This window comes from Arvicanthis niloticus, chromosome 21, assembly GCF_011762505.2.
Source record: "Arvicanthis niloticus isolate mArvNil1 chromosome 21, mArvNil1.pat.X, whole genome shotgun sequence".
Classification (NCBI taxonomy): Eukaryota; Metazoa; Chordata; class Mammalia; order Rodentia; family Muridae; genus Arvicanthis; species Arvicanthis niloticus.
In genome coordinates, this window is record NC_047678.1 from 47,957,671 (window position 1) to 47,985,472 (window position 27,802).

The 27,802-nt window shown below is 43.6% G+C and overlaps 1 protein-coding gene across 1 annotated transcript in view; it reads right to left on the reverse strand.

Annotated features, from left to right (window-relative positions):
• Window positions 1-322: 322 nt before the first annotated feature.
• Epb41l3 (erythrocyte membrane protein band 4.1 like 3) overlaps window positions 323-27,802 on the reverse strand; it is a 147,308-nt gene continuing 119,828 nt past the window's right edge. Inside the window, 17 exon segments of the mRNA XM_076917485.1 lie at window positions 323-349; window positions 351-415; window positions 418-459; window positions 462-609; window positions 611-649; window positions 651-702; window positions 1,266-1,387; window positions 1,898-2,617; window positions 3,611-3,709; window positions 4,040-4,114; window positions 9,991-10,015; window positions 10,017-10,063; window positions 10,065-10,181; window positions 11,023-11,058; window positions 14,123-14,176; window positions 23,048-23,268; window positions 26,324-26,499. Coding sequence (XP_076773600.1) covers window positions 323-349; window positions 351-415; window positions 418-459; window positions 462-609; window positions 611-649; window positions 651-702; window positions 1,266-1,387; window positions 1,898-2,617; window positions 3,611-3,709; window positions 4,040-4,114; window positions 9,991-10,015; window positions 10,017-10,063; window positions 10,065-10,181; window positions 11,023-11,058; window positions 14,123-14,176; window positions 23,048-23,268; window positions 26,324-26,499 — 2,065 coding nt within the window.

The window sequence follows — 27,802 nt, forward strand, 5'->3', positions numbered from 1 at the left end:
TCAGGCTTGTGGCAAGCACTTGTTCGCCACCGAGCCAGTTCCGTGCCTTTAAAACTTCCAATGTGTAATCCTGGGTTCTCCATGGCCTTCATCCCTTATAATTTCAACGACAGAAACCCACATCGTGGGATTAGCCATCAGTACCTTACTATCTTCTCATGTGACCCCAATCTGGAAACTAGCATAGAGACCCTGAACTGCCATGAAAAGAAAAAGAAACAGAGAGAAAAACCAAAGTCCCGTGCACGATGAGCCTCAATTAAATTTAGCTCCACCTCTCTCTGACTGAATCTCAGGCATCACAGGAGAATAACTCTACCATTTACTCAAAATGAGATTTTTGGTCCAAAACCCTCAGTAGAGTGGATGGCCGACAACTGATCCTCCTCATGGGAAACAGTGGCTGTTTGTTCTGCTCAGGGGCAGACTTGCCAACCTCATCTCCTTTCTGTTCCTTACTGCTTCAGTCACTGAGAGCCCTCCTTCCCTTTCCCCCTGTGACAGATCTGTGGTGTAAGGTTCTGCTGCAACGACTTCACCCTTGGTTGTGTGAGGAGCGCCCCCGCTGGAGTGCAGAGTCATCACGTGCCTCTCCTCTAGCAACACGGTTTTCCTGCAATACTTTCTCCGTGCTGAGCGGCTCAGGGTTGTGGGGTGGATTCCACCTCCGTTTCAACGGACTCAGTCCTTTGTTTCCAGTTTCTGTATGGGAAAGACTACAGGGTCTGGGTGACCTTCATAAAACAAAACAAACAAAACCCCCAAAGCTGCCATGCCAGGACGTCTTCAGCCAGCATTTGAGAGCTCATACGAACAAACACCAATGGAATACATTAGCTCTCCTTCCTCCACCAGCTTTGAAGTGTGCCTGTTTTGAACATACACACGAGTTCTGAATAGCTTCTTCTGGGCAAGTCGCTATAAAATACACATGTATAATAAGATCAGAAGCTTTGCAGGGTATTCCCTTAGACGCCAACGGAAGAGACAAAATGTTTCTAAAAGTTAAATGCTGTTAAAGTCTCCTAACACAGATTGCTTTTGAAGTACGGAAGCACGTTCTTGAAGTGGAGTGGAAGGCACATGACAGACATGACGACACATGGAGCAGCCAAAAGACAATCACTGAGGCACCTTTGATATGCAGGGAAGGCCAGACTGCTTGCATGCAAAACACACATACACCACAAACACACCCGCCACCAAACTCACAAAGCAAAGCAAATGGATACATTCAGAAACACCAAGGATGAGCAAATGGCCACCTGCACCCAGCTCTGCGTAGTAGATGAAACCCTCCTATGAACTCTGTGGGTTTCCGCGCAGACTCTAAAAGACTGAGGATCTCCGCGCCATCCATGAGCTTCTCCCCAGAAGACTGTTTAGTCTGAGTAAACAAGAGATGAGAGTCAAGCACGAGAGAGACAGCTCAGACACACATTTGCAGCTTGTTAGACAAAACTGGAGGCAGAGGAAAGGGAGCAGGGGGGAAGGAGTCCAGGAACAGAGCTTGGAAACAGAAAGGAACAGGGCATAATGTAGCGAACTAGGCGACCACGAGCCCCCGTGTGCTAAAGCAGAGAGTTATTAGCATTAGGGTGGCCCCGATCTAAGCGGGTCCCTTCCCCTCATCATTGCAAGCCACAGAAGCTTCATCACACCTTGGGAATGGGCAGCTGGAAATAAAACGGGAAAGTGTTTTAATGCTGACTTTGGACTGCAATATTGATTAATTATGAAAAAAGAAAAAAGAAAAAAAGCTGGGGCTGGGCTCGCTGCTCTCAACATAAAGCCAAGCGGCAAGAGAAAACGGAAAAGGTTCAGGGTGGAAGGGCGCCGTTTCAAAAACTGTCATGCTGGAATCTTAAGCCGTGACCGAATGAGAGCCACTGGTTACCACCACTTGGGATGCGGACGACTCGGTGACATAGTGAGCAGTAGCGATGGTAAAGGCCGGCTCGTGGGAGTACCGCCACTCAGACAGGCTCTTCCTGCGTGGGCCAAAGGGCCCCACCTTGAGGACCTCGCACTCTGGCACCTGCTGGGTTTTGCTGAACTTGGGGTGCGCAGGCGCACTCTCTCCTAGCTTTGGAGCCTTCTGGGTATCATCTTCCTCAGGGCTTTGCCGGCGAGATTCAGCTTCCTTGATGGGCGCCAGGGATTCTGACAATCTCCGCTTCGGGGTCTGGACCTCGGGCGCTCTTCTGGATTTCTCATCAGTCCGGGCTTCCAGGACCTCGTATTCCACCAGTAGGGGACTCACCCTCACGCCTTCTGAGGCGCCTCTCTCCATCTTCTGCAGGCCTTCCAGTGTAGAGGGCTGCGGTCCTTTCTCCCCGTCTTTAGGTTTCCCGGTCATGGTGACGATTCTTCCAGAGACAGTGTCGTAGGATTTCCCTAGCGTGTATACCTTCTGCTTGTTCTCTTCTTTAAGCTCTATTTCTCTGGCCAAGTCGTCGAAGCCATGCATGTCCATCATGCCAGATTTGAGCAAGTCGCCTGGGATCTCACCGGTTTTACTGCTCACCGTCACCACTTTGTAAGTGACAATCTTTTTCGAATCACCATCAACTACCTCAGTGGGTATTTTGTCTACAATAACCCAATCCTCTGTGCCCTATATTCGAAATATAAAAGCTAAATTAGAAAAAGCCCATGGCATCTGGTTTCTAAATAAGAATTCTTTACCAAAAAAAAAAAAAAAAAAAAAAATCAAGGCATAAACTATACTCAGGCATGGGATAGGACGGAAGCAGTGGGCCAGCTGCTGCTGTCATCTAAGGATTGTGGCCGCAGTCTTCACTCACCTAAAAATCTACTAATTTCAACCCAGAATATGTTCTGTGGGGCAACGTTTCAAGTTTCCTCAAATAGGAATGTATTTTGGCAATGGATTTTATAAGAAACCTGTTTCACCCCTACTTGACCCCTGGTCGGCACCTGGTTGGTTGCTTTTTAATCTTAAGGGTGGATGATATAACTGAGCTGTCTCGCTTTATACACATACATATGTACAAAGGACACGTTTCCTTGTTTGCTGTTATTACACAGTACTCCGAATACTGGTATTTTCACAAGAAAAGTTGCCGGCGTTCTCCAAGTTTCGGTGAACACCGAGTTCCACTTGCACAAATCCTTATCTAGGGATATCAACTCATGAGTACACATCAGTGCAAAGTGAATGCACCTGTATTCAAGGTATTGGAATGGAATTTCCCCTGATATGGTACTACTGACCGGATCCTTTTATAGATAAGACTTAGTGGCTTGTAGAGTGTTCCAACCTTAATTATAACTATGTTTCCATGTCTCAGTAATTTTTCTCTCACTTTCTTTAGCATTAGTTCCAACCAGGGAGAAGAAAGGCAAGAAACCCTGGTCTACAGGAAAGCTGACAGGGTAAGATGCCCTAACAGCTAAGCAGCCCACTAGGTTAAAGAAGACTAAGTTAGAACAGCTGAGTATGTGTTTTACGACTTAAACTCAGGTGCTCTCTTCTGTATTTAGTCGCCTGAGCACTTAAATCTAGATACATGTTTGTGTGAAGCAAAAATAATTACATCTACATGCAGGCGCTGGAGTAAAGAAAATGAATTGGGAAAAAAATAACCTCTAGGGTCGACGGGACAGTTTTCTGGAAAATTATTTGATGAGAAGTAGCCACAGAATCAGCGGAGACTCCGTCCCGTGTTTTCATAGTCACACTTGGCTAGTAAGAAAACCAATGTAAGTTCAGAGTGTTCAGAATCAGTCAAGGTCATCATCTCCAATAGCAGCTATGCACAGATGAAAACAGTGCAGAGGTTAAGATTACCACAGGCGGAAACGAAGCTTCAAAGGGCACGTTTGTCATGTAGAAGTCATGAGCCATATGTGATCAATAACTAACATACTAAGAAAATCCCCTTCCCCGAAGTCCAAGAAAATTAACATACCTGCTTGAGCTTCAAACAAGAAAAACTAAAGATGGAAAAAACTAGATACTTTGAAAATGCTGGAGACTGATCCTTTATGCAAATACCTCGTGTTTGCCTTTTACCTGAGACTCAAGGAACATCGAGCTTCCTTGCTGTAAACATACAACTTTCTTGGAAATCTCTCTCTCTTCTTTGGTCTGTTTGAATAAAGGGGGTTGGGTTGGAGAAGAGGAAGTAGACATTTTCCAAAAGGGTGAGTTAGGAAGCGATGCTTGTCTTATACACGTCCCTATCATTCACGTCCTCGACCCGAAGACTTATGAATTTGAAGAAACCATCTAGAACCATTTTAAGTTTTAACAATCCTATCCAGAGGGCAGTGCATTTTTCTGAAATGGATGCTCACCCAACTCAAACGTTTTTTTACATCTCCGCAGACACAGGATACACAAGAGTGATGGGAAGGGTTTTCTTAGCATTTTCTATGGGTCTCTCTCATGGCCCTTACAGTACCGAAAGGAATGCGCAGAGGATATTTCCAACATTAAATTATGGAGAAAACCGCTCTCCACTGTTTCTCACAAGTAAGCCCTTCCTTCCTCACTCACATGTTGCTTGGTACTGAAGAGAATGTGCACATGGCTGGCACGCTAGCCAACTTGCCCTGGTTAGGCTTTAACTGTCGACCTTGATAGAACTGGAGTCACTTGATAAGGAAAAGTCAGTTGGTAAATGTCCCCCACTCCCACTTCACCCCCATCAGACTGGCCTGCAGGCATGTCTGTGGGGGGCTGTCTTGATTGTTATTGTGTAGATGGTATCATTCCCTGGGTAGATGGTTCTTGGATCATGAGAAAGACAGCCTAAGCATGAGTCTGTGGGTGAATCACCAGGCAGCCTCCTCCATGGACGTCCCCTCTGAGTTCTCACTTAATTCCTACCCTAACCCCCTTCGTGATGGACTAGAACTGGATAAGCTGAACAAGCCCTTTTGTCCCTTAAGTTGCTTCTGGACAGAGTGTTTTTAAATCACAGTACAGAAAGCAACTGGGATCACCATTCACTTGAATAAACCTGGTTATTTTTTGGAAAGATGTCTTTGCTGGCCTCCAAGCAAACAAGAGTCAGACTTCATTTGAACATCTATCATATAATGAATAAATATTTAAAGTTAATTTCAGATGGAAACTTTAAGTCAAACCATAGTTTTCTTTAATGTATAGAATCAAGAAACTACCTCATGTTTTGATGTAGGAACCAGCCCTTGAGTCTTAAGTGATCCCTTTGTTACTTGCCTTTAGCCTTACATAGACTTAGTCACACAATAATCTCATTACTACCAGGCCAGCCTCTGCCACAGACCTAAGTCACACAATAATCTCATTACTACCAGGCCAGCCTCTGCACAGTGTACAACTCCATACAGTACGGATAGAAAGAATATTTTTTTTTTTTTTTGAAAAATTAGCCTAAAACTAACCAGGCAAAGTTCCAAATTTCTAGAAGAATGGAATTCTTTCAACAAACGCATCATCATAAACACATACTTTTTTGAAACTAGAGTTTAGTCCACATTCAGAACCATGGGACACTAGCAGAAACAGCAATAAGGGGGGCACATTTAGAATTAATTTCTACACCTGGTTTACTATTCAACCTAATCAGTAATAATGAAGTGACTATTAGTCTGTCTACTAGTGATTTAGTAAGGGCTAACGCTGAATTGCTTGCCTATAGGAGGTTGTTAGGGGAACATCTAGAACATTCTGCATGACCTACGATAGTGATAACACTACTGTCCGACGATCCTTCTAAAGAGAGGTAAATAACCCAATTTTCTTAGGAGAAAAATAATTCTATCCTGTTGCAATTCTGGAGGAAGACACTGCAAAAGATAAAAATTAAATATTACATGAAATTATTAAATGTAGATTTAAAAATGCTTTTCCCTCACAGCTTTTTGTTTTTGTTTTGTTTTTTCAAGTGAGGAACAGGAAGAGAAGTTCAAAATTACAGGTGCTCTTCCAGAAAAAAAGTTAGACAGCTAATTATAATCGACTGAGATAAAATGTTAACCAAAGATGAAAGCTAGGGGGAGAGTCTGGCACCCAAACGGTGGTTTTCAGGAAACCTCCTGGCTTAAAATAAACCAACAAAACCCTAATTAAAAAAAACAAAACAAAAACAAAAACAAACATGTGCCTGTTATGTTGGAACCTCAAAAAGTCACATTTAGAACTATGTGCCAATAAAAAACAGCAACAGCTGACATTGTAACCCAACCGCTGCCCCTACTAATGAGTGATTTGCTTCTGCTGAACTCGAAGCCTCTACCCAGCGCCTCCATAACAGCTAAGAATACAGCCACGTGCATATGACAGCCATTGTATTGAGCTTATGGAACCACCTGCTCTGCATGTACCTGGATGCAAGTCTAAATTCACAACATTCATATGGATTACTAAGGTTTCCTACTAATAAATGTGAGAGAGCAGGCGGATTTAAAAAGACATAAGCTGCAAATAAAGGGAAACCAACCAATCAAGTGTCTGTCTCAAAGCTGTACTGTATCAGGCTCACTGCACCTGCTGGGCTCACCGTATCATCAGGAAGTGCATCTGTGAACTTACCACTCACGTGCCAAACAGGACAATACTGATACCGCACAGGTGTAAACACTGCTCATTTAATTGAGATTTGGAACATTTGGGTATCCGAGTAACCCGCTAAAGAGCCCAACTCTAGGACGTGCTTGGCCTTTGGTGCCACGAGCAGGGCCATTTTGGGAACTGTTTGCGCTTGGTGTTGCTGACCACAAACGCCTGTTTTGCGTGAACCAATCTGGGTGCTAGTTTTAACGAGGACTTGATTCTATCCACGCTTTGGGGTATGTCTGCTATTCTCTTCTGTTCCTTCACTCGGACGTTTTGAAACTTGGAATTATTGGCAAAGTACAACTTTATGTATATTGACACATGATATTCTCGAAAAACACTATCAGTCACTGGATCGGTCTTATTAGTCAAAAATAATCATTATTAGTTCACTGTAACTTCAGACTTTCCTAATGGTTCATGAATGGTACCTACCTTGTAGAAATAACAATTAGTATTCATCACTATAGATAAAAAGATGGTAAGACTAAAAATCTGAAGTTATTAGATTTTTTTCCCCCAATATATCATTTCTCACTGAAATTCATCAAAAAACAAAACAAGCGAACCACTTAATCGGTTCATAAATGTGAATCTAAGCCTAAGTCTCTTTCTTTCTAGTTCTGACACAAAACAAACTACTTTATTTATGATGCAAATTAAAATAAATATTTCTATGTAGACACAACTGGGCTTCTTTCTGCACTGGATAATTCAATTAACTGGATAATATGAAATAACAGAGGGATATCAAATAGTCAATATTCTTTAAAAAAAAAATGGCCCCTATCCAAAATAAAACTGATTGTTTATGAGTGGTAAACCAATATGCTTTGTACACGCCTAGCTGGAGACTAAAAAAATTGTCTGCTTTTTCAGAAATCCAGAAAGAAAAGCCAAGGTATAAACATAGTAACTGGAGTTGGTTCAGGCAATAGGAATGTTTCAATTACTCTTAAGGCTGTCTATAGGGCTCCCAGCGGGACTACAAATACTGACAACTGTATGGTCCCAAAGAACCCCCGGGGAGTATTGAGGTCTTTCAGCCTGACCTAGCTCTCTAGGAAAGCAAAGGACTTGGACCATGTGACAACAGCTCTCATCTGAAAGATGAGATTGGCATCACCCTGGTTACCCAGCATGTATCATTCTCAAGCTCGGTATACCCAGACAAGAGGCTCCTGGTTTCATCTGTGTAAGATAGTGAAGACATGGAAATCCTGCACACTTTAGTGTGTGGGGGGGCGGGGGGGGGGAGTCACATGTGTCAGCTCTGAACGCCTTTTAGCTACAAAGGGATGTTTCTATTTCGTTATGTCGAAAAGGCCTTTCTGGGCTGTCTCCATTGTCTGCATGGACGCAGAAGGCATGGCTACCTAGGGAATATTCAGAGCAGGTACCATCTCCTTCAATTACTACTTAACACCAGTCCCTAAGATTCAGGAGTAAAGGTTTTAATCAGTCCTTACGGCCATGACTTTTAAAGTCTTTGTGTTTTATTACACATCTCCTATTACCCAAAGTAATCATTCAGAAAGCCGTGCCTCACTGCTCTTCCTCCAGTATCAGCACAGGACGGGCTGCTGGGCTTTTGTTTTTCTTTGTTTTGTTTTGGTGCCTGTTTGTTTTATGTATTTATAACTTAAGCCAGTGTCATTTTTAGAGCCAGAACATCCGTATCCAAAAGAGATAACAGAAATAGAACAACCCAGATTTCAAAATGACTATTACATTTATATCAGTGTAACTGGAGTGTGACCTTTTTTTTTTCAAAGTGGTGGGGTGTTCATGCTGGTGTGTGCACGCACAGGACACGCACTCACACATGCATGCACATGTGTAGACATGCGTGAGGTGCACAAACTAGTGTCACAGCATGTATGGGTTTTTAGTGCTTGCTTTCTACCATGTTTGAGGTAGCGTCTGTTGTTCACTGCTGCATATGGCAACCCGGTGGTTCAGGGAGCTTCTGGGGACTCCGTGGTTTCTGCACTCTTTCCTCAGCAGGGATGCTGGGACTACTGGGACACACTGCCACATCTGGGACACACTGCCACATCTGGCTTTAGGGAGCATTTTGGAGAATCACATGCCTGTCCTCAGGATCGCACAGTAAGTGCTTTACTCAACAAGCCATTTCCTTAATCATTAATCAGTCAGTGCCGTTGTTGATAAAGCAAAGACTGTAACCATTAAGTTAACAAACATGAAACTCTATCTCCTCGTACTCAAGTAATTTGAATGTTTGAATGGAACCAGTGTTTAATGGTACGGGGAAGACTTCGGTGACACTACTTTTATTTATTCTACCTAAAAAAAAACAAACAAACAAAACAAAAAACCAAAAAACAAAAAAAACAATGAAAACAAAAAACAAAAAACTTCTTCAAAGTAACTGGGATGGGTATCCAGCTCTTCCTGGACTGGCTTTGTTGTGAATACAACCATAATGAGATACGGCACTTTTGATAAGCCCGTTCAAGGGAGAAGAAAATGTCGAACAATGGATGTCATCGGATCCTTCTTTTCTCTGCAAGGACTTAGCCCATGCATACACAGGACTGTGTAAAGGCTTTCTCTTACAAGACAGCTGGAGGTTTAATTCTCTACTCTATCACGCTTTCTTGGGCGCGCATCTCCCAGGGAGAGCATCTCATAGCAAAAGGATCTTGATAAGGAAGCAACCGATACGTTGCTCCAAAGACGCACTTTTCCAGAAACGATTTAATTCAAGAGACAGCAGGAAGCTTCTAGGGGATGACCGAATGTCCACTACACAGTGGGAGCCCTGGGGTGACATAGCTGTCCCCACTCTGTCATTTAAAGTCAGTTTTCTCTCATCTGGAAAGTTTTACTGAAAGTGGGGGGTTTCTGTCACCTGCTTCTCTTACTTAAAAAAAAAAGTCATTGTTTAGAATTAGTTAAAAGAGCCAGTTATGATTAAATAAAAACCATTAAATAAAAGCCCAGTATTCTATGCCCAGAGGACTGTCCTGACGTGCTATCAAATTCTGACCCCCCATTAAACGGCAGACAGTCTCTCAGGCCTCACTTTTCCAGTTAACGAGAAGAAGGCATGAATGTTCATGGGCACCTCTCAATGTAGAGAAGAAAGGGTGTTTACCCGAAAGCATCAGTTTTCATTAGAGATCACCGGCTTTCTCCCAGGTATAAAATTGAGAGTCCAGCTAAGAACCCGGCCACGTGCTCTGGGTCTTCCTGCCTTGCCTGGTCACTAGCTCCATCTGAGGCTGAGACACACACCACTCTTTGGCTACCTGCTCTGTTTACCTGGCAGCTTTCTTGGGAGCCCTGAGCACCAAGTTCCAGGTGTCACCATACCTTTTCCTAGTCCCAGACCCTGTGGAGAAGCAACAGCACCACAGAGAAGGCAACCAGCCCTTAGCCCAAATACTGACCTCCTCAGGTACCAGTGGCTCATCATGGGTCATCCTCCTGCCTGGCAGCCATCCGCACGGGAGACGTAGAGAGCCCTCTTTTCCCATTCGGTTGTTAAGGCAGTTTCTGTAGTGGTTTCTAAGAAGGTTCTCTTCAGCTCACTAATATTGGTTTGGTGTTTCATCAGCTCATCTTGAGTTTTCTCTAGCTCCTATATTCAGAGCAAGACAGAGTCCAACAGTCGGACTTTCACAATGACTTTCTTACTCCCCAGTCTCTCATTTCTTACTCTCCAATCAGTCTCTCAGTCTCTCTCTCTCTCTCTCCCTTCCTCGCTCTCTACTCTCTCTCTCTCTCTCTCTATTCTCTCTCTCTCCTCTCTCAAATTACCAATGTTTAGTAGTCAAACAGAATGGAATTTGGATCAGGGTTCAAGACACTACCACAAAACGCTCTGGTGAAAATGTAAGTATTTCCAGGAAAAAAAAAAAAAAAAAAAACCAAAAAAATAATTTAGATTCACTACGAGCACAAAAACAAACAACACCAAAACCCCAAACCAAGTTAAAGGTAGATTCTACGAGTGTGGAGTGTTTTACACGTAACCAGAGAGGATTAAAACAAATACACACACAGGAAAGGGACAAAGTCTAGGAGAATAAGGATCAGGGGAAGCCAAGAAGTCAGCCTGTCCCTGACAGCTGAGCACACAGTCATGCATCACGGTTCAAGTCCCACAGGGAGGCAAGGGAAGCAAACGCCACACACAAGCATGACTAGCACATCCCAATACCAACCTCTAAAATAAGGTTACTATGTCTGACATACACATTTTCACCCTTTATTTCGCTTAATCAGACTATTCTGAAAAAAGTGGAGAAGAGAGGAAAGGTAAGGGACACGTAGTCACAGGGACAAACACCAATTACACGCTGTCGGCACTGTAACCGAGAGGCAACACATGCGGAAGATGCCTGAACATGGCAGACAAACAATGGCTTATCACACACTGGTCTGGATTGGGGGGGGTTGCTATATCTTTAGTTTTCTACCTGTGCCTTGAGCTCTGCGTCTTCCTCCTGGTCCGACTGCGAGCAATCGAGAGAGGAGCAGGAGATAAACTTACCAAGGATTTACTCTAAGGTTGAAGACCCTGTGGTCTATACATGATACCCACAGTAGTGGGCACTACAGTTCTCTCTCACACAGATGCAATGCTATCTTAGGACCCCAAGCGTAACTCTGTCACACAGGTGAGGCTTCATTAAGAACAAAGTGGAGACGGGTTCCTTGCTCAGAGGTTTAGGAGGCAGATTGCATGTGCTTTGGAAAGGGGTGGGGAGGGCTTGGCAGGCTGTCCTTACTGAACATAGCCAAAGAGTTTGGAGTCTGGAAGATAAGGAGTCAGCTCACAGTTTCCTAGGAATGGTTATCATTACAGGATAATGACAGCCCATCTATAAGCAGGGACTCACAGGGATTATACATCAGCTCTTTCAAGTTGTTGGTAGGCCACAGGACCACAGCTGAAAGAGCTTAATACACAGTGCCCTGCATTTCATAGCCGCATGGAATCTTGGCTTCCTTGTACTGTACTTACGTACGTTGCCTTTTAAATTGTTATTTATTTTTTTTTAATTGTTCGTGTATTAGTGTTTGGCTTGCATGTATGTCTGTGCATCTCGGTGTGCCTGGTCCATGCAGAGGCTACAAGAGGACACTGGATCCTCTGGAACTGTGGTCACGGGTGGTCATGTGCTACCATGTGAGTGTTGGGAATCAAACCTGAGTCGTGTGGAAGAGCAGCCAGGACCGTTAACCAACTGAGCCACGTCTCTAGTCCCCAGTTTGTTCTTGTGACAAGGGTACCAACTTCAGCCTATGAAGCACTGGGACTGTAGGGTATGAACTATCACACCCAATAAACATTAATACTTAAACACGTTTTAGAGGGGAAAATATTGATATTCACCAGAAGGAAGTATAAACAAAACCAGTCATTCCCAACAACACTGTTGTATCTTTCTTTAAAACGAACACAGGGTAAGTTTATTTTTTAATTAAAACAGGCCTATCAAAAATATGCCACAGCCAATTCATTATTCTTCCTTTTCCAGTTTTAAGGGCCTAGCTTTTTCTTGGTCTGATATCTAAGTAGCAGTATCTGGACAAGCCACCCACGACCCATCGGCAAGCATAGTAAAGCTGCTTCTCACCACAATTGCTCTGACCTGAGCCTGGCCTTCGGTCCTTGTAGACCCAGAGTCAAGCTACAGATGAGATTAAGGTCATACTCAAGTAAGCTGCCATAGGTGAGACAGTCAGTCTGTTTAGAGCTCAGTACTTTGTTTTGTTTTTTTGTTGAGATGGAGTCTTGCTATATAGCCCAGGCTGGCCACATATTTTCTCGGCTCTCCACGTGTTGGGATTACAGGTACGTATGCACAAGCACATTTTAACTGGTCTTAAGTTCCTTATCAGCCAGTGGGACCAAGGTGCTCTCTCTGCACATCCCTGTAGTGTAGAAATGCTGGTGACATGAAGGGAAGGGGGGTGTGTTCACGAAGGCAACAGGACACCAACGCAGCACAGGTGACATGCTGGTTGGGTACCAGTCGTATTTTACTTCATCTCTAGCTTCCCTCAGTACCAGATCACATAGAGATTCTCACTTGCTTTGATGCCGTGTAACAGATTCTAAAACTGCTATAGAGGTTTAAGGTATTATTGTTGAATTATTGTTCATTCCCAGTGCAGACCAGTTTGGATGGTATCTACAGAACGTACTAGTCTGTGGCTACTTACAACGGCATGCTACCTACTGAGCGTAACACCCCGTGGCTACCTGCAACTATCTCTTACAATCCAACGTATGGTTTTATTTGGCAGTAAAAATGACTAACCTGTACACTTAGTTATGGCAGCTGAAGACAATCTGTAAAGTGATGTTACACTACAATCTTTTACTTTAGATTATGATTTATAAGCTGTGGCATTTCTAAAGGAAGAAACCCTATAAAGTACCACCAGAAACAAATGTTGTATTTTTTTTTTCTGAAGACATTTTCAGTTAAGTGATATATGGAGGTAACATAGCATTTTTAAATTCTTCTCAAAAACTCAACTAGAAAGTATAGTTATTATTGAATTACATAAAAAAATAGCACCTGGCTTAAAGTAAACTTTGTCACCAAGTAAAATAAGTTCATTCTGCATTATGAGAAGTGAGTACCTTGATTTCATTACTATATAATGTTTTTTTTTACTGTATCTAAAAATATTTAGATATTTTAGCCATATGTGTGTGAGGGTATACACTTGAGTTCAGGTACCTGTAGAAGCTACAAGCATCGGATGCCCCAGGAATGGCCTGATGCGGGTGAGCCATTTCTTATGCTAATTGCTGAGCCATTCTCCAATCCTAATTTTATACTATCTTAATTGCTCCTAACAGAGCAGATTTTTAAGAACTGCAAGTCACATACAGGGGAAATAATAGGATTCTGTCTGAATGCATTTTTTTTTTTTTAACAAGAGTAGAGTTGCTGGTTTCCTTTAAGGAATTCATTTCTTAGAATGACGTGTGTGATAGCCAAGGGTTCAAAAATGTGTTAAGTATTACTTTAATAAGTATTAGATGGCCACTGGGGATTTAGAAATATATCTGTATCCCAGCCAATAAGGTGAAACAATGGATCTTCCTTCTCATCCATCATGGCTGCTAGTATACACAGTCTTCCATCTGAGACAGGAGAATCACTGCCCGTCTTCCCTCTCTCCCATCTCGGTTCCTCTTTTTGTCTTTAAGGTACTGTCAGATAACAGTTTCTCAAAATGTAATCCCAAGACCAAGAGTGCAGACATTTGTGAACCGGTTATAACTATAAATCCCCCTCTTTCCTCAGCCCTTTAGAACCAGAAGCAGGAAGTGAGGACCATTCAGATCGCTCTGACGGAAGTCGGAGTTTGAGAACCACTGGCTTCGGAGAGAACAAACAAACCAAAAAACTAACGGCAAAACAAAACGTATCTGGTTTCTGCTGAAAGCATTTCTTTCCAATCCAAAAGCTAAAGCAGAAACCTTGTGCTCAGAGCCACCCTCAGAGCATCTGTGCTAGGTACCTTCAGCCCTCACCCTGACTTTATCCTCACCTCCGTGGCACTGGTCTCTCCATCAGCAGCCGTGTCTGTCCGTTCACTGTCAGTCTGTGGATCACAGAAGAAATCAGATCCAAGGAGGAAGCAGGGATAGAAAACAAACCAGTCTGGTCAGACAGAACGCACTGGTGGGGTCGTTCACGCTCTTTCTCTGGGATCTGTGGCATCCTACCTTCCCACGGGGGTACAGGTATGAGCAAAGCAAAGAAGAGGCAGAGCCTGGGGTCTTCAGCAGAGCCCCTCCGAGGTCAAGACCCGAGGCACACACATAGTGGGCCACCCTAACCTGTCTGCTTTTACAGTTCAGAACTTCAAGTTGTCCCCCCCGCAACCCACTTTTCTACTGATGCCTCTAAAAGCTCTCCTAAAAATTACTTAGCACAAATCAAATGGAGGTTCAGTGTATACATACTTTACTCCAGGATTGCCACATTAGAAAAGTAAATGGGCTTAGATTTATGCTAATACCTACTGTAACAGTCACTGGACTTTCAGCCCCTCATTTATTCTATTGGATCATTTGCACCCACTATAACCACCAGGCTGTCTGCATTACCAATTAATGACTGGAGCACGCGCTGGTGATCCACAGGCATATATTTTATATAGAAAACATAACTTAATTTTCAAGTAGCATTGCTAATGGGTAACAGCCCTGGTCCGCTTTACCCCACTCTCATATATAAAAAGGTATGGTCGGGTATGCATTTAAACATCTCATTGCAAAAGTACCATTCAAATGATGCAAATGATAGCAATAATAATTGAAAAAATAGAGAGAGCAAGAGACGTATTTAGAGACACATAAAACAAAGCACAGCATTGGGCAGAACCGAGGATTCTGGGGGACAATGAGGGCCATTTCTGGGCTCACTTTTAAGGTCTATGTGTTTTCATGTGTTTAAAGGGGTCTATGGTTTAAAACAGATACTACATCCTCTTAAGAAGATAAGCTGTCAAACACAAGCTGATTTTTTTTTTTCATCCACAAATTTCAGCCAGCTAGTAAATTTCTCTCAGTCAAAGCCGCGTGGCTGGTATTTTGAAAGCAAGCATCTGAACCAGAGGCTGTAAAGTTGCGCTCTGAACACAACTCTTACCTAAAAGGGATGTTGGCAATGGTGGCCAGGACTGCTTTGTCTCTCTTGACCTACCTCTGGCCAGGATAGTTTCTTGGCAATAGCTCAGATGTTGGCTTTACATATTCCTAAAATAAAGGAATGGAACTGCACACTTGGCAGGTGTGTCTGAGAATGGAGGACGGAATTTCAACAGAATTTTTGCAGCCTGATCACTTCAGTTTAAAAAGGGGTGGCACGGGTGTCTACTAATTCTCTTTCAGGAGTAAGCGTGGCTGTGGTGATCCCAGGGCCTCCACAACTGACAGCTAGGAAAAAGATGCTTCAGGATAGGACAAAAGACAGACCAACCTGAAGGCTTAGGCCTTCAAGAAAACAAGAATCACTGTGTCTGGAATCACTATTAGCCACGTCGGGCACATCTAATGTTACTGAGGAAATCCTCGTCCTACCTTAATGGGTTTTCCTATGATTTAAATTTTTACTTCATGAACTCTCCAACACCTTAGCACAAGAGTTCAGTAACAGGCAAGACCGAGGAGTTGTCAAATTAAATATGCCCAAATCCTCACTTTTCAAGCCTGGGACACAATGGTCATATGTCATAGTTTACCTCTAGTTGTTTTTTGCTTTTTTGTTTTTTGTTTTTTTTTTTTTTTTTAAACAGAGATAGAACAGCTGTAGCTGCATTGCATAAGGGATGTCAAGAACTTAATGGAATTCCTGCCACACAGAATTGAAAAGTCACCAATGAGAAACTAAAATACAATATATTGTTAGTTATTATTATTCTGATTTTCCTAGGTATCAGATGTTGTTGGCCATATCTAAACTCCCTCACAACCTCGGTGCAGGGCATATGCCCGTAAGAGGCATGTGGATCAAAAGTTCAAAAGCAGAGTGGTCAATGTGAGCAGATCCTGTATTTAAAAACTCATCTGTAGACCCTGAAACTTCCTACTTTACAGTCCACTCTATCAACAAAAATAACAGTAATTGAATAAAGCCGTTTTGACAGCAGCTGTTATTTATACTGTATATTATTAATAATATATACTATGTACTTGTGACAACACAAAGCTCTAGGGCAGAATGTTATAACTTACTATACAATACTATCTTTACACAATTTAGAGTTATAAATCAGTTGGTGAATTATTTTTTTCCTTACATATTTGAATATATCTCCCTTTCTTTGTTCTATAAACAACTCAGAAACTTATATATTATCATATCATATCACGGCAAACTAAATTCATCTTAGTGTTTCATGGGAGGCGATTTGATTTTCTGCCTCTTACTTGATCATCCCGAAGGCTAAGAGAAAGACTGCTGGTCAACGGCTCCGTTATTTGAAATGATTAAGTGTGTGTATGCTGGGTTTTGCTTTGGAAAAAGCCGGTAACTGATTAACTCTCCGTGACAGGAAGAACATGTGAAAAGGATTGCTGTCATTAGGGATTTTGCAACACAAATGTGGCAGAGATGAGTTGCATTTTAAGGAGTCATCCAGTTTGGCTGCCACGGCAGGTGAGGCCTACAGACTAAGACAAGCTTAGGTAAGCAAATGGCATTTTAAGAAATGTGGTGACCCAAATGTTGGTGAACTGAACAGATGGCCAGAGCCAGCGCCTGGTGGCAGAAGCTCTTTCAGGGTATCCAGGAGGCTGGAGACAAGGGGACGGCTGCTTTGGTCAGCGCTGACTCAGTCCCAGAGTTCGCAGTACTGAGGATAGGGGCCTGAGAGGCTCCTACTCTGTCTGCATCCACTAGCTTAAAACCGGGCTGCTGTGATTTGCTTTGCTGATGTAATGCGGACATGCCCAATTTAACATTAGCTCTCATGCACCAACTCCAACAAGATGTAAACCCTGGATTAGGCACAAGATCTGTGTGGTTAGCGCTAGAAGCCTTCAAACAGTAGTTCAGAATTTAGAAAAAGCACAGAGTAGGCATCATCTTATGGGATTCACGTGAGCACGAGGACACTTATTCCTCTTCTAAAAGAAAAAAAAAAACACCTAAATTTCCACGTCAGAAACCCACCAGTGGCCTCTGTAGATAACATTCTATTCCCAACGGCAGCATGTTCTATACTATTTGGTAACGTTGCCATTGTGAAAAAAGTTAATATTAAGAGTCTAAGGTTTAAAGTGGCTCCCAAAGTCTGCTGCAGCAGAAACATGGCTATCTGTTTATGCACACACACCAAGAATATGGGAAAGGACTATTAGGCAGCAATGAATTGAAAAGCCTAGGCTCTCCTTTAGAACACCAGTGAGACTGTTTATATTTTCCCCTTTGCTGCTCAGAAACAGTCACACTGCCACTAAATATAGGTGCTAATACATTTTGGCAGCTCCATGTACTAACAGGGGCAGGTCAGATTACTATCTAACTAACCACGGAACTGCATACCTGTTCTTGTTCTCTCTTTCTCTCTGTCTGTCTCTCTGTCTGTCTCTCTCTCTCTCTGTCTCTCTGTCTCATTCTCTCTCTCTCTCTCTCTCTCTCTCTCTCTCTTGTTGCCCCTTGACTCTGATTTTCTTCTCATGCAAGGAGTGCCTGACTTGTCTCCTGTCACATAAAATGCTTGTTTTGTAGAAATGGGCAAGCTTGGGACTCCTAGGGAGTGGTTCGGGAGACATGAAAGCCAGTGCCTCTGGGGGGCAGAGTCTATTCTTTTCCCTCTGCTCTGATTGAAGTCTTTTAAAAAGGAAACTGCTGTGCTGTTCACAGGGCTGTGGAGCCACAGGAAGGAAAGCAATCAAGAGAGAGAGGTACCAATTACAGTCACTGATTCACCTAGTGGCTGGGATGAGGAACAGGAGATGGACAGGCTGAAAGTTCAGGTTTTTCTCCTTTTATAAGAATACCTAGCCAAGGGCTAGAGATATCAAGCCAATTTCCTGGCTGTACCATAGCACCAAGTGTACACACGTGGGTCTTATGCAGCTGCCAGATATATACAAAGGTACAGCCAGCATAAGAGAGGAAAGAAACGTCAAATAAGATCTTGCCCTGAGCTTTTGTGGACACCACAGCACTACCTATATGGTTCAAGTGGTCCTATTTATGGTCTTACCGATAAGTGATGTCATGTAGGTGTGATAAACTGTCGTAGGCTTTCTTTCTGACTCAACAGTGAGAACTTGTATCTCACAGGACTGTGGAAGCATTTTGGATCGTTGGGGGAGTAGAAGCAGGGATAATTGGGGGATGTTTCTCAGACATGCTATTTAATGCCTAGCACAATCACTTGGCAACTCTGTTTTTGCACCTTATTTGAGTGGAAAGCTACTTATTTGTATTGTATGAGATTCAGTTTACATGATGATAACTGAGCAGAATCTGTAACTAAGACATGAACGCTCTCCACAGTGAATGAGTTATGCAGAATCCAATTCTGGCTGAGTCCTTAGCCCATGTAAAACTCAGTGGGTAGCAGAATCACTAGTTGGCTATAGGCTGCTACATCCCACATGGTGTTGTGCCTAACCCTGGGGCCTGGCTTGGACTCCCCAACACAGAAACCCTCAACATGGTGGCACACACAATAAATGAGGCTCTGAAAGTAGGACCACTAATGGCTGCAGCCAGCTAACACTGGTTTGGACTGAAGCACGGAACACGCAGGGAAAGTGTTCTATGCTGAGGTACACACCTCTTCCTCTGAACTGTCACTCGGGTCATTGTCTAGGGAGGCGCTCAAGGAGGCCGCCTTGGGCTCCAGGTAGCAGAGGCACAGAGCCAGAGGGAAGGAGAGAGTGAGGGCGTATGGTACTGAGAAGGAGGCGGACAGCAGGAAGAAGAAGATGAAGAGGAAGCAAGGAAGGAGGGAGGGGGAGCGGATGGGCAGGAAATGCTGCCAGCTCTGGGGCAGGAGGTTGGTTTCAGACAGGTTGGGAAAAGAGAGGTACCCGTCCTCATCCAGGAGGGAGGGGAATGAGTCGGGGAGCTGCAAGGAGAAGGAAAAGAGCGTGGTTCCTTTGCCAGCCGGCTGCCTGTAACTAAATGCCACATCTTGGTCCCCTAAGTAGGCCCTCCCCTGGGCATCAGACTCCGAGGATGGCTCCATTTTAGGCAGAGCAGACCCTTGAGAAGCCCTTTCCTTCTCCTTGCACCTCCTACGGAGCACTGTGGGAGAGGGAGGGTCAAGATGGGCTGATGAGGGTGACAGGGGACATGAATCAGCAGCGCCATGCCCTGGTGACTGATGTGAGAGAGACAGAGGAGGACAGGAAGCGGTAAACATGGATGCAAAAGGACAAAAAGAAAAGTGCAATTAGTCAACTTTCTCATGGGCATCAACACAAGATTGTAAAACAGGAGCTTTAAAGTAGTCAGCGCTGCTCTGCTCAGCAGCCACCCCGAGGAGGAGGACCACCACTCTCCCAGTAGACCGTCACACGGAGGCTGAGATGTCAAAACTCAGGACAGAATTTGCTGTGAAGAACCCCCCCACCCCCACCCCTCCCACAGAAAACGTGCTTGAAGACTGAACAACTCTAATAAACAAAAACCAAGACTTTCAATAACGTTCCTCTGATCTCCAGGTAGTTCACTCCCATAGCTTGGCTGGATTAAGAAATGAATTTACATCTTGACTGTGTTCAAAATTTCTCCAGTCATTTCCCCTTTCCTTGGTTAGCCAGTTACACCCCAAACAGGTGGCTTCCTAATCTGAAGTTTCTGGCCTCACTCTTGTCTGAAAGCAGTTATCCATGGGATGAGGGTATCAGCAGTGAGCACTTCAGGGTTTCTGGCTCCCCACGGAGAACCGAGGTTCCTCTGAATCACCCATTTGTGGCTTCTTTATCTATGCTGCTAAGCAGGACCTGAGCTCTTATCAGTGGTCCAGGGAACCTAACCAGCAAAGAACAGGTTTCCGGTTTCCCGTACTGTGGTTTCTATGTGTTTGGTTTCTGCCACATATGGTCTACAAATAGTGGAATAATGAAATTTCTTAGCCTTCCTATTTTTCTGAGCAGATAACGGGTATGTTTACAGCTGGGGTGTGACTCCTTCACACAGTGATAAAGCATGCATTTCCACTGAAGTGCTCTCCAGGAGCTCTTGCCTTGATGAGCCTAGAGAACCAACTCCATTCCCAGCAGTCTCAATGGCCAGAGCCTGAAGCAAAGAGTCCCTCAACAGTCTGGGGCAAAGTACAGGGGCTGTTCTAGCAGGATACACTCAAAACCAGGGGATGTGGAGCCTGAGATAGCTTTCTTCGGCTGCCCTGCCTCCGTGTGTGTGTGTGTGTGTGTGTGTGTGTGTGTGTCTGGGTGTTACCTAGCATTTTGAGAGCATAAAAATTACTCAGCTTGCTTGGTGGTGGCTATGTATATGTATGTGCTACCTAGCATCCTGAAAGCATAAAAACTATTCAGCCTGCTTGGGGTGTGTGTGTGTGTGTGTGTGTGTGTGTGTGTGTGTGTGTGTGTGTGTTACCTAGCATCTTGAGAGCATAAAATTACTCAGCCTGCTTGGTGATGGTTATCCAATCCCAATTTAGAGAGATGTGACAAATACAGTGACATATGGGAAGAAAATGTACAAATCAAATCACATCTGAGGCACCAGGGAGGGAGACAATGGCCCAGATAAAATTTGTTTATCTGCATATGTCAGCCTCCGAAACATTTTTCTGACAGTCACACTTGACACTAAACCTTGCATCCTAAACAGGGATCTACACAAGGCTCATTCAGGTAAGAATAATACAGACATTAAAAGTAGCCTCTTCACTGAAGGCGACTCTCCCTAGGCAGTGAGACACTGGACATGAAGGGTCACCTGCTACAGCAATATGCCCTGCCCCAGGCAGCCAGCCTGGGAAACAGCCTTTTAAACATTATTTCCAGCAGTGAATTTTCATTTTGGTTCAAAATAAAGTATCTTCCATGTAGCTAGCTATTTGAAGAAGGAAAAGAAAGAAATTATGGTTTAATCTTCTGTGCTGTGTATTAAAAGGCTTTCAGGAAGACAGCTTTGCAGTGGGAAAATAAAGAGTCAGCACTGGATTTCGGCTTAGCCTCCCAGAGGGATTTCAGCTATAGCCTTCCAGAGGGTGCTGCTGAAAGGTTGTCTTCCAGGGGACTGGGGTTATAAGGGTCATCATTCTCGATGTCCCTCATTTCCTGGGGACAGCGATGGCCCAGGAGGGCAAGAAGGATGGGTGCTGTATGTTCCTGCATGTAAGGGTCATGGAGTGGTCTTTAGAAAACAGAGTAAAGGGAGAAAACCTGGATCTACGTTGGAAGAAAACATAAAATCCTTCTTCTCTGTTGTCCATTTAAATGGGTTTTACAGTCATGAGAATCGCTTGCAGGCATTGGTAATCTCAAGAGAAGTTGAAACAATCAAATATAAGAACCGTGTTTTGTTTACACTCCTGGTGGAATATCTCCCCTTCCCACTTAAGAGATTTGATCCCAGCTATAAGACCTGACCTCGGCTTAACTGGTGAGAAGAATGTGAACATCAGATTTAGAACAAAGAAGTGACCCGAAGGCCCTGCCAGCTGCCACACTGCTTCTCACTCTGTGCTGATTTTTGTGTTTGTAAAACAAAGAATCTGTTCCAAACAGGAAGAATGGAACGATCCGTGGGGTGATCTGAAATACTACAGAAAGTGTTCATTTATTCAGCTTAGGGTTTTGAGGTCTTGGATGTTACACTAAGGTACCGTGCATGGCAGGCCAGCTCTTTACCACTAAGACACATCCTCGGAGCCGACATCATTTATCTGAAGAAGTGCGACTTAGGAGGCTGTCGAACTTTATGGAAAGAGGCTGCACGTGGTCCTATGCACTTTTTAAAAAAGGAATATTTGTATGCAAAACAAAAATCACTAGGGAATCAAATGCACTCACATTTCAGGATAACTGGGAAATCAGAAGATGGATCATTTCCCACGCCTCTCTCTGTGTGCCTCCCCTCGCCCCCTCTGTGCCTCCCTCTCCCTGTGTACTCCCTTTCTTTCTGTGTGTGACCCTCTCTGTGTGTCCCCTCTCTCTGTGTACGCCTCCCCCTCTCTGTACACCCAGTATGTTACAGGAGGTTCCTGTTTCCATTTTTGCTGTGCACGCACCTCCCACATGTTAAGTTTGAAACTGTTTTGCTAGCAAGCTGCTATAACACTGAATCATTAGAAACCAATCAGACACTAAAAACCGATGTGTAAAGTGTAGTTTGGGGGAAGTGACGTCATGAAGGGCAGTGAATGGAGATTGCTATTGTGTCAAACTGGCTTTTCTCCTTCACTGCAACACGGGCCTGTCTATCCCATTTCAACACACAGCCACGCCTTTGCAGATTACATTATAGTTAGAGGACTGAGAGAGGAGATATAAATACTCAGGTTATGGTCACTCAGGGTACATGTCCTCAAAAAATAAATATGGGATTCCTTAATGTCGAAGAAAGCATATCATACTTGGTGAAGGGAGTGAGGCCAGAAAGATTCAATAGCTTTAGTGACAGTTATAAACTATGAGTCCAAGCAGAAAAAGGCAATGAACCATCCAAGAACATTTTTAAAGAGATCCATACAGAACAGCTGTTGAAAGTCTCGCAAAACACACTCCTTGTTAAAATTTTTCCAAAAAGTTTTTAAGGAAACAACTTTCAGAGAAAATGCTGAAATAATAATAATAATAATAATAATAATAATAATAATAATAATAATAATAAAATATAAAATCTGACATGAACATGACCCGTGCTGGAGTCTGAACACTCCTCCACCTTAACACACTCCTGGTCCACCGTCTCAGAAAGACCAAGCTGTTAGTAAGAGCTGGAGGCAGCTCTGGAAGGCAGCCGGGAGCTGTACCTTTCCCTCGTGCCGGAGGGCTGTGACAGGTGTGGCTTCCTCGGCCTTCTTCCTTCTGTCCTCTTCTTCCACACGTTCTTCTTCAGCCTTTTTCTCTGGAGTCACAGTGGTGATCAAGTTGGTCTGAGAGATGCCCTTCGTTGTGGCGTACTGGCCTGTACCAACCTCTGCAGCAGACATAGAATCCTTCATGTATATTTCATGGTTTTCACTCACTGACGCTAAAAGCAAATACAACCAGAGAAATAAAATCCCAAATAGTTAAGTCAGAAGATGGAACAACAACGCCACGTGGTACCGTTACTAGGAGTCAAACACCAGTATAAAATATCAGGCTGGTTTGAGTAAGGCAAGGGAGAGCTGCAGGGACCCTCATCCTTCATCCAAGCACTGTATCTTTCAGCATCACCTGGACCAGTGTTTTAAAATGATTTAAATGCCATGTCTTGAACCCCAGAATATGCTTAGCATTCTCGTGCTCTCTGGTGGGGTGGGGAGGACTTGAGGGAGAGAAAGCTGCTTTTACCAGCAAGAGCAATGGCTGGGTACTTACACCGGATTCACACCAAGTTCAACAATTCACAGGAGTGTCTACAGCAAGCACTCTAATCACTTGACTTTGAGCATATCCACGGAAGTGCCCTCCATCAAAGGAGCGATGGATTGCTTCTATTATGTTTCAGTGTCGGAAAAGTCCGTCACCTCTTACGATATGAAAGCTCAAAGCACAGTGATAAAGCTTGATCATTTTGGTGGAGGTTGTAGAATTTAGAAGGTCATTCCTTTCAAGACTGATGTAAGAAAATGTTTTCATTTCCACTGCCATGAAGAAGTGTATGTGCATTTATTCTCATCTCTACTATTTGGGGAAAACAAGACAGACACGGCCAGCAAGCAAAACCCATGCAAGGACAGAGCATGAGAGGGCGGCGGCACAGGCTCAGCCCCTCATCCCAACTGCTGTCTTAGTGAAGGACGCTTCATTCTGGTCAATGCTTGATTCGGACCAATTTGAAATGTCGCTAGTCATTCTTTTAGGGCTTAAATATCATAAAAACAAACTGAAATTTAAAAGCACTGCTTTTCCAAACACTCCACAGTTGATCGCAGCCAAATGTATGAACCAGAATTCATAGTTTCTGCACTTTAAAATACCAAACCAAGCTGGAAAAGGATCCTAGATGAACTCCTTCACTAAGACAGTCTCTGCCTCTTTATGCCGATGAAAAGCTCACATGAGACAAGGCTTCCCAGTGGCCATTTATGCTGTTACATACAGGCTGCTGTCTTGTCAGAAAGCAGTTTAATGTTGCAACATGCAGGAAGGGAACCTGCTCCACAGAAACAGCAGGGCAACAGAGAGAGAGACAGACAGCACATACTAACGTCACTTTTGGGCAGAAAGGAAGAGACAACATGGAATTAGTCCATTGATTTCACAATCTTCTGTTTTCTCAACAGTCATTTCCACACACAAAAAAGCAAGAGGAAACAGGACTGACAACAACGGCTTGCCCTTGGGAGCATCCAGGGGGAAAGGAAGGCGTGAGTCTACGCAAGTTCCTCAAATACTGACTTAGAGAACATACAAACGGTTAGTGAAGAGACTCTAAAAAGCAGAAAAGAAGTTGTGGCGTAAACATGGAGATTTTCGGGTCCTAAGTGAACCGCAAATGGACCTGGGTCTAGAAACACCGAAAGGTACAGAACGCCAGCATTCTCTCTAGGCATCTACTGCGGGTTGTTGCCGGGACTTCTCTGAATACAGATGCCCAAGTCCCTTACGGAGAATGACACACCTTTTATGTACACAATTTGTCTCTAGTGTTTGAGCCACTTCTACTGGCTTTAATACCTAGCACAATGCACTTTTTAGAGAATGATAAATGAATGGAGTCTGGGTATTTGGCGGGGGCGGCAGAAATACTTGAAGTTGTAGTTATCTGTCAGCTGTCTATAGGTTTGTCTATCATGTTTTCTGGGGCTGGGGTGGAGCTGAACCTAGGGTCCTGGGCCTGCTTGGTAAGGGAAACCCCTATCCACACTGGAGTCTTTCATATTTTCAACCCACAGTTTCGATCTCCACTTGGTTGACTGCAGAGTCAGAAGCTTCACACGTGAAGGCTGACTGTAATTCATGTGGTGGGCAGCTCACAGGAGCCTCTAAGAATAATTACAACATAATTATAGTGATGATTCTGTTAATATGAAGACTGCTTCCCACACATCTTTCTTCTTCATAACAACCTGGAGAAGAGGGGAGGAGGTCTAATGTCTTTTTATACATGGAAAAAAAAAAAAAAAAAAAACTAAGGACACTGGAGCCCGAGTTCCAGTATGTATTTTCCTACGTATCTACATTAAGGGTCGTTTCTATATTAGTAGCAATATATATAACACAACAAGCATATATCACAGAACAAGCATGGCTGCTTCTTAATCAGGGGTTCTAGGGAGTCCCGCACCCAACGCTGCCTGGAGATAAGGTGAGTGGAATGAGGGGTGTTAAGACTCAACAAGGAACAGCACAAATGTACAGATGAGGAAAGAGTGGCCCAAGCAAACAAACTTTTCCATTTTTGTTTAGGTTTACTTATTAACATTACCTCTTAGAAACATCTAATTCTTTATACATTCAGGCTGAGCTTTCCAAAAGCCAGCCAGACCAGGGCCCGGTGCTGAATTAGACCTGCCCACACCCAGGTCCTAAGTGTCACTATTGCTAGAGTGCTCTGAGACAGGAAGCAGAGCCCTCTGTCTTGAGGGATAACATTACATGCCACAGACAAAAACACCCCCTACTGGACACTCATGATGAAGCTCATCCCTTAGGTAAGCTGAGGGGTCATCATTGGCTGCACTTTTCTGACTAGAAAACGGGGATATCCACTGCAGCAATGTTTTCTCCCAGATATAATGGTTCTTAATGTTCCTGATTTTTTAGAAACAGAGATGTATTTAACTTATAGTTTTTCTCCTGTTCATCCCTGAAGCTCTGCCTAAAGAAAAACCGATTTGGGGAGGGCAAGCCCCACCCTGACAGTGAGGATATCCTCCCCCAGGTTCTTAACTAAGGTACTCCCACATGAGCTCACAATAAAACAGACCGACAGAGATATATTTTGGAGATGAGATGGTTCAAAAACCTGCCATTCAGCTGTTCCGATTCACACTACGACAAGAAGATGTCTGTTTCACCAAAACTCATGGTAGGTAGCTCCATTCATCCTGCTGTGGGGATACCAAGAGTTACCGAGGCCAGTTCACCATGCTTACCTCCATCCAAGCTGCGAGACATGGTGTATCGTTTGCTGGACGAGCGTTCAAAGTAAGGCGCCGGGCGGTCTATCAATGCACTGGCTCTTCTCGTTTGAGCCTGGGTTCTGCCACTGTAGCGGAACTTGGAGCCCAAGGTCAGGAATTTCTTTGGAGGTGCTTCTGGTAGCAATAGCCTAAAGGTATTGGAAAACACCAGAAAAGTGAACTCACCTTTAGATGGCGTTTGAAGCTTAGCACTGTGCTTTCTGTGTTAAAAGTTTAACACACAACTTGTGGTTAAATGAATGTGAGTTGATGGGAAACATTATCAACACATACAGCACATATTAATTGGGGATGTTATACAGAAGTTAAAGAAAATGAGTGTGTGTGGGCAGAACAGGGAGGAATGTTCTGGGGATATAGCCTGGTGGTAGAACGTTTGCCTAGTATGCCAAGGCCCTGGCTTCTATCCCTAGCACTACAGTTTATTTTTTATAAAAAGATAAAAGATATAGTAAGTCAGGTGTGGTGGTACAGGCCAATAACTCTTGCATTTAGGAGGTAAAAGGAGAAGAGTAAGAAGTTTGAGGTCAACGCACACACATATACACACATACACATACATACACACATATACACAAACATGTGTACATACACACATATACACATACATACACACATACATACACATACATACACGCAGACATACATACACACATACACATACATACACATATACACACATATATACACATACATATACATATACATACATACATACACACATACACAGACATATACATATATACACATGACACACACATGCATACATATACACATACACATATACATGCATACACATGTATACATACATACACAGACATATATGTATATACATATACAGACATACACACATACATGCATACATATACCCATACACACATACATACATACACATAAATACACACATATATACATACATACATATGCACACAGACATACACATATATGCATACATACACACACAGAGGAACAGATAGGATAACTGACAATTATGAAATACAATGATGATGACACACGATATAAAGAAAGGGCAAAAGCAGATAAATAAAGATTAAATTAAGGAAAATCCTTCACATTTGTCAGGTGTTCCTTTAGAATTTTACACCAGCTCTCGGTGTGAGCTGGACACAGGAGCACAGGCTTATGATCCCAGCTCTCTGAAGGCCGAGGGAGGAGGACTGGGAGCCTCAGGGCAGCTTGACTTACACAGTGAAGCTGTGTGTGTCTCAATATGTGACGTACTTGCCTCATAACCATGAGAACCTGAGTTTGGAGCCCCAGAGCCACTTACACCTGGGTAAGGCAGAGCCTGTAATACCAGCATATCTATAGGGGCCAGGAGCTGAGCCAGGAGCGCTCAGCCGGACGCATGAACAGCAAGCAGCAGCAGTGAACAATGACCACTGTCTTAAACATGGTGGGAAGTGAGGA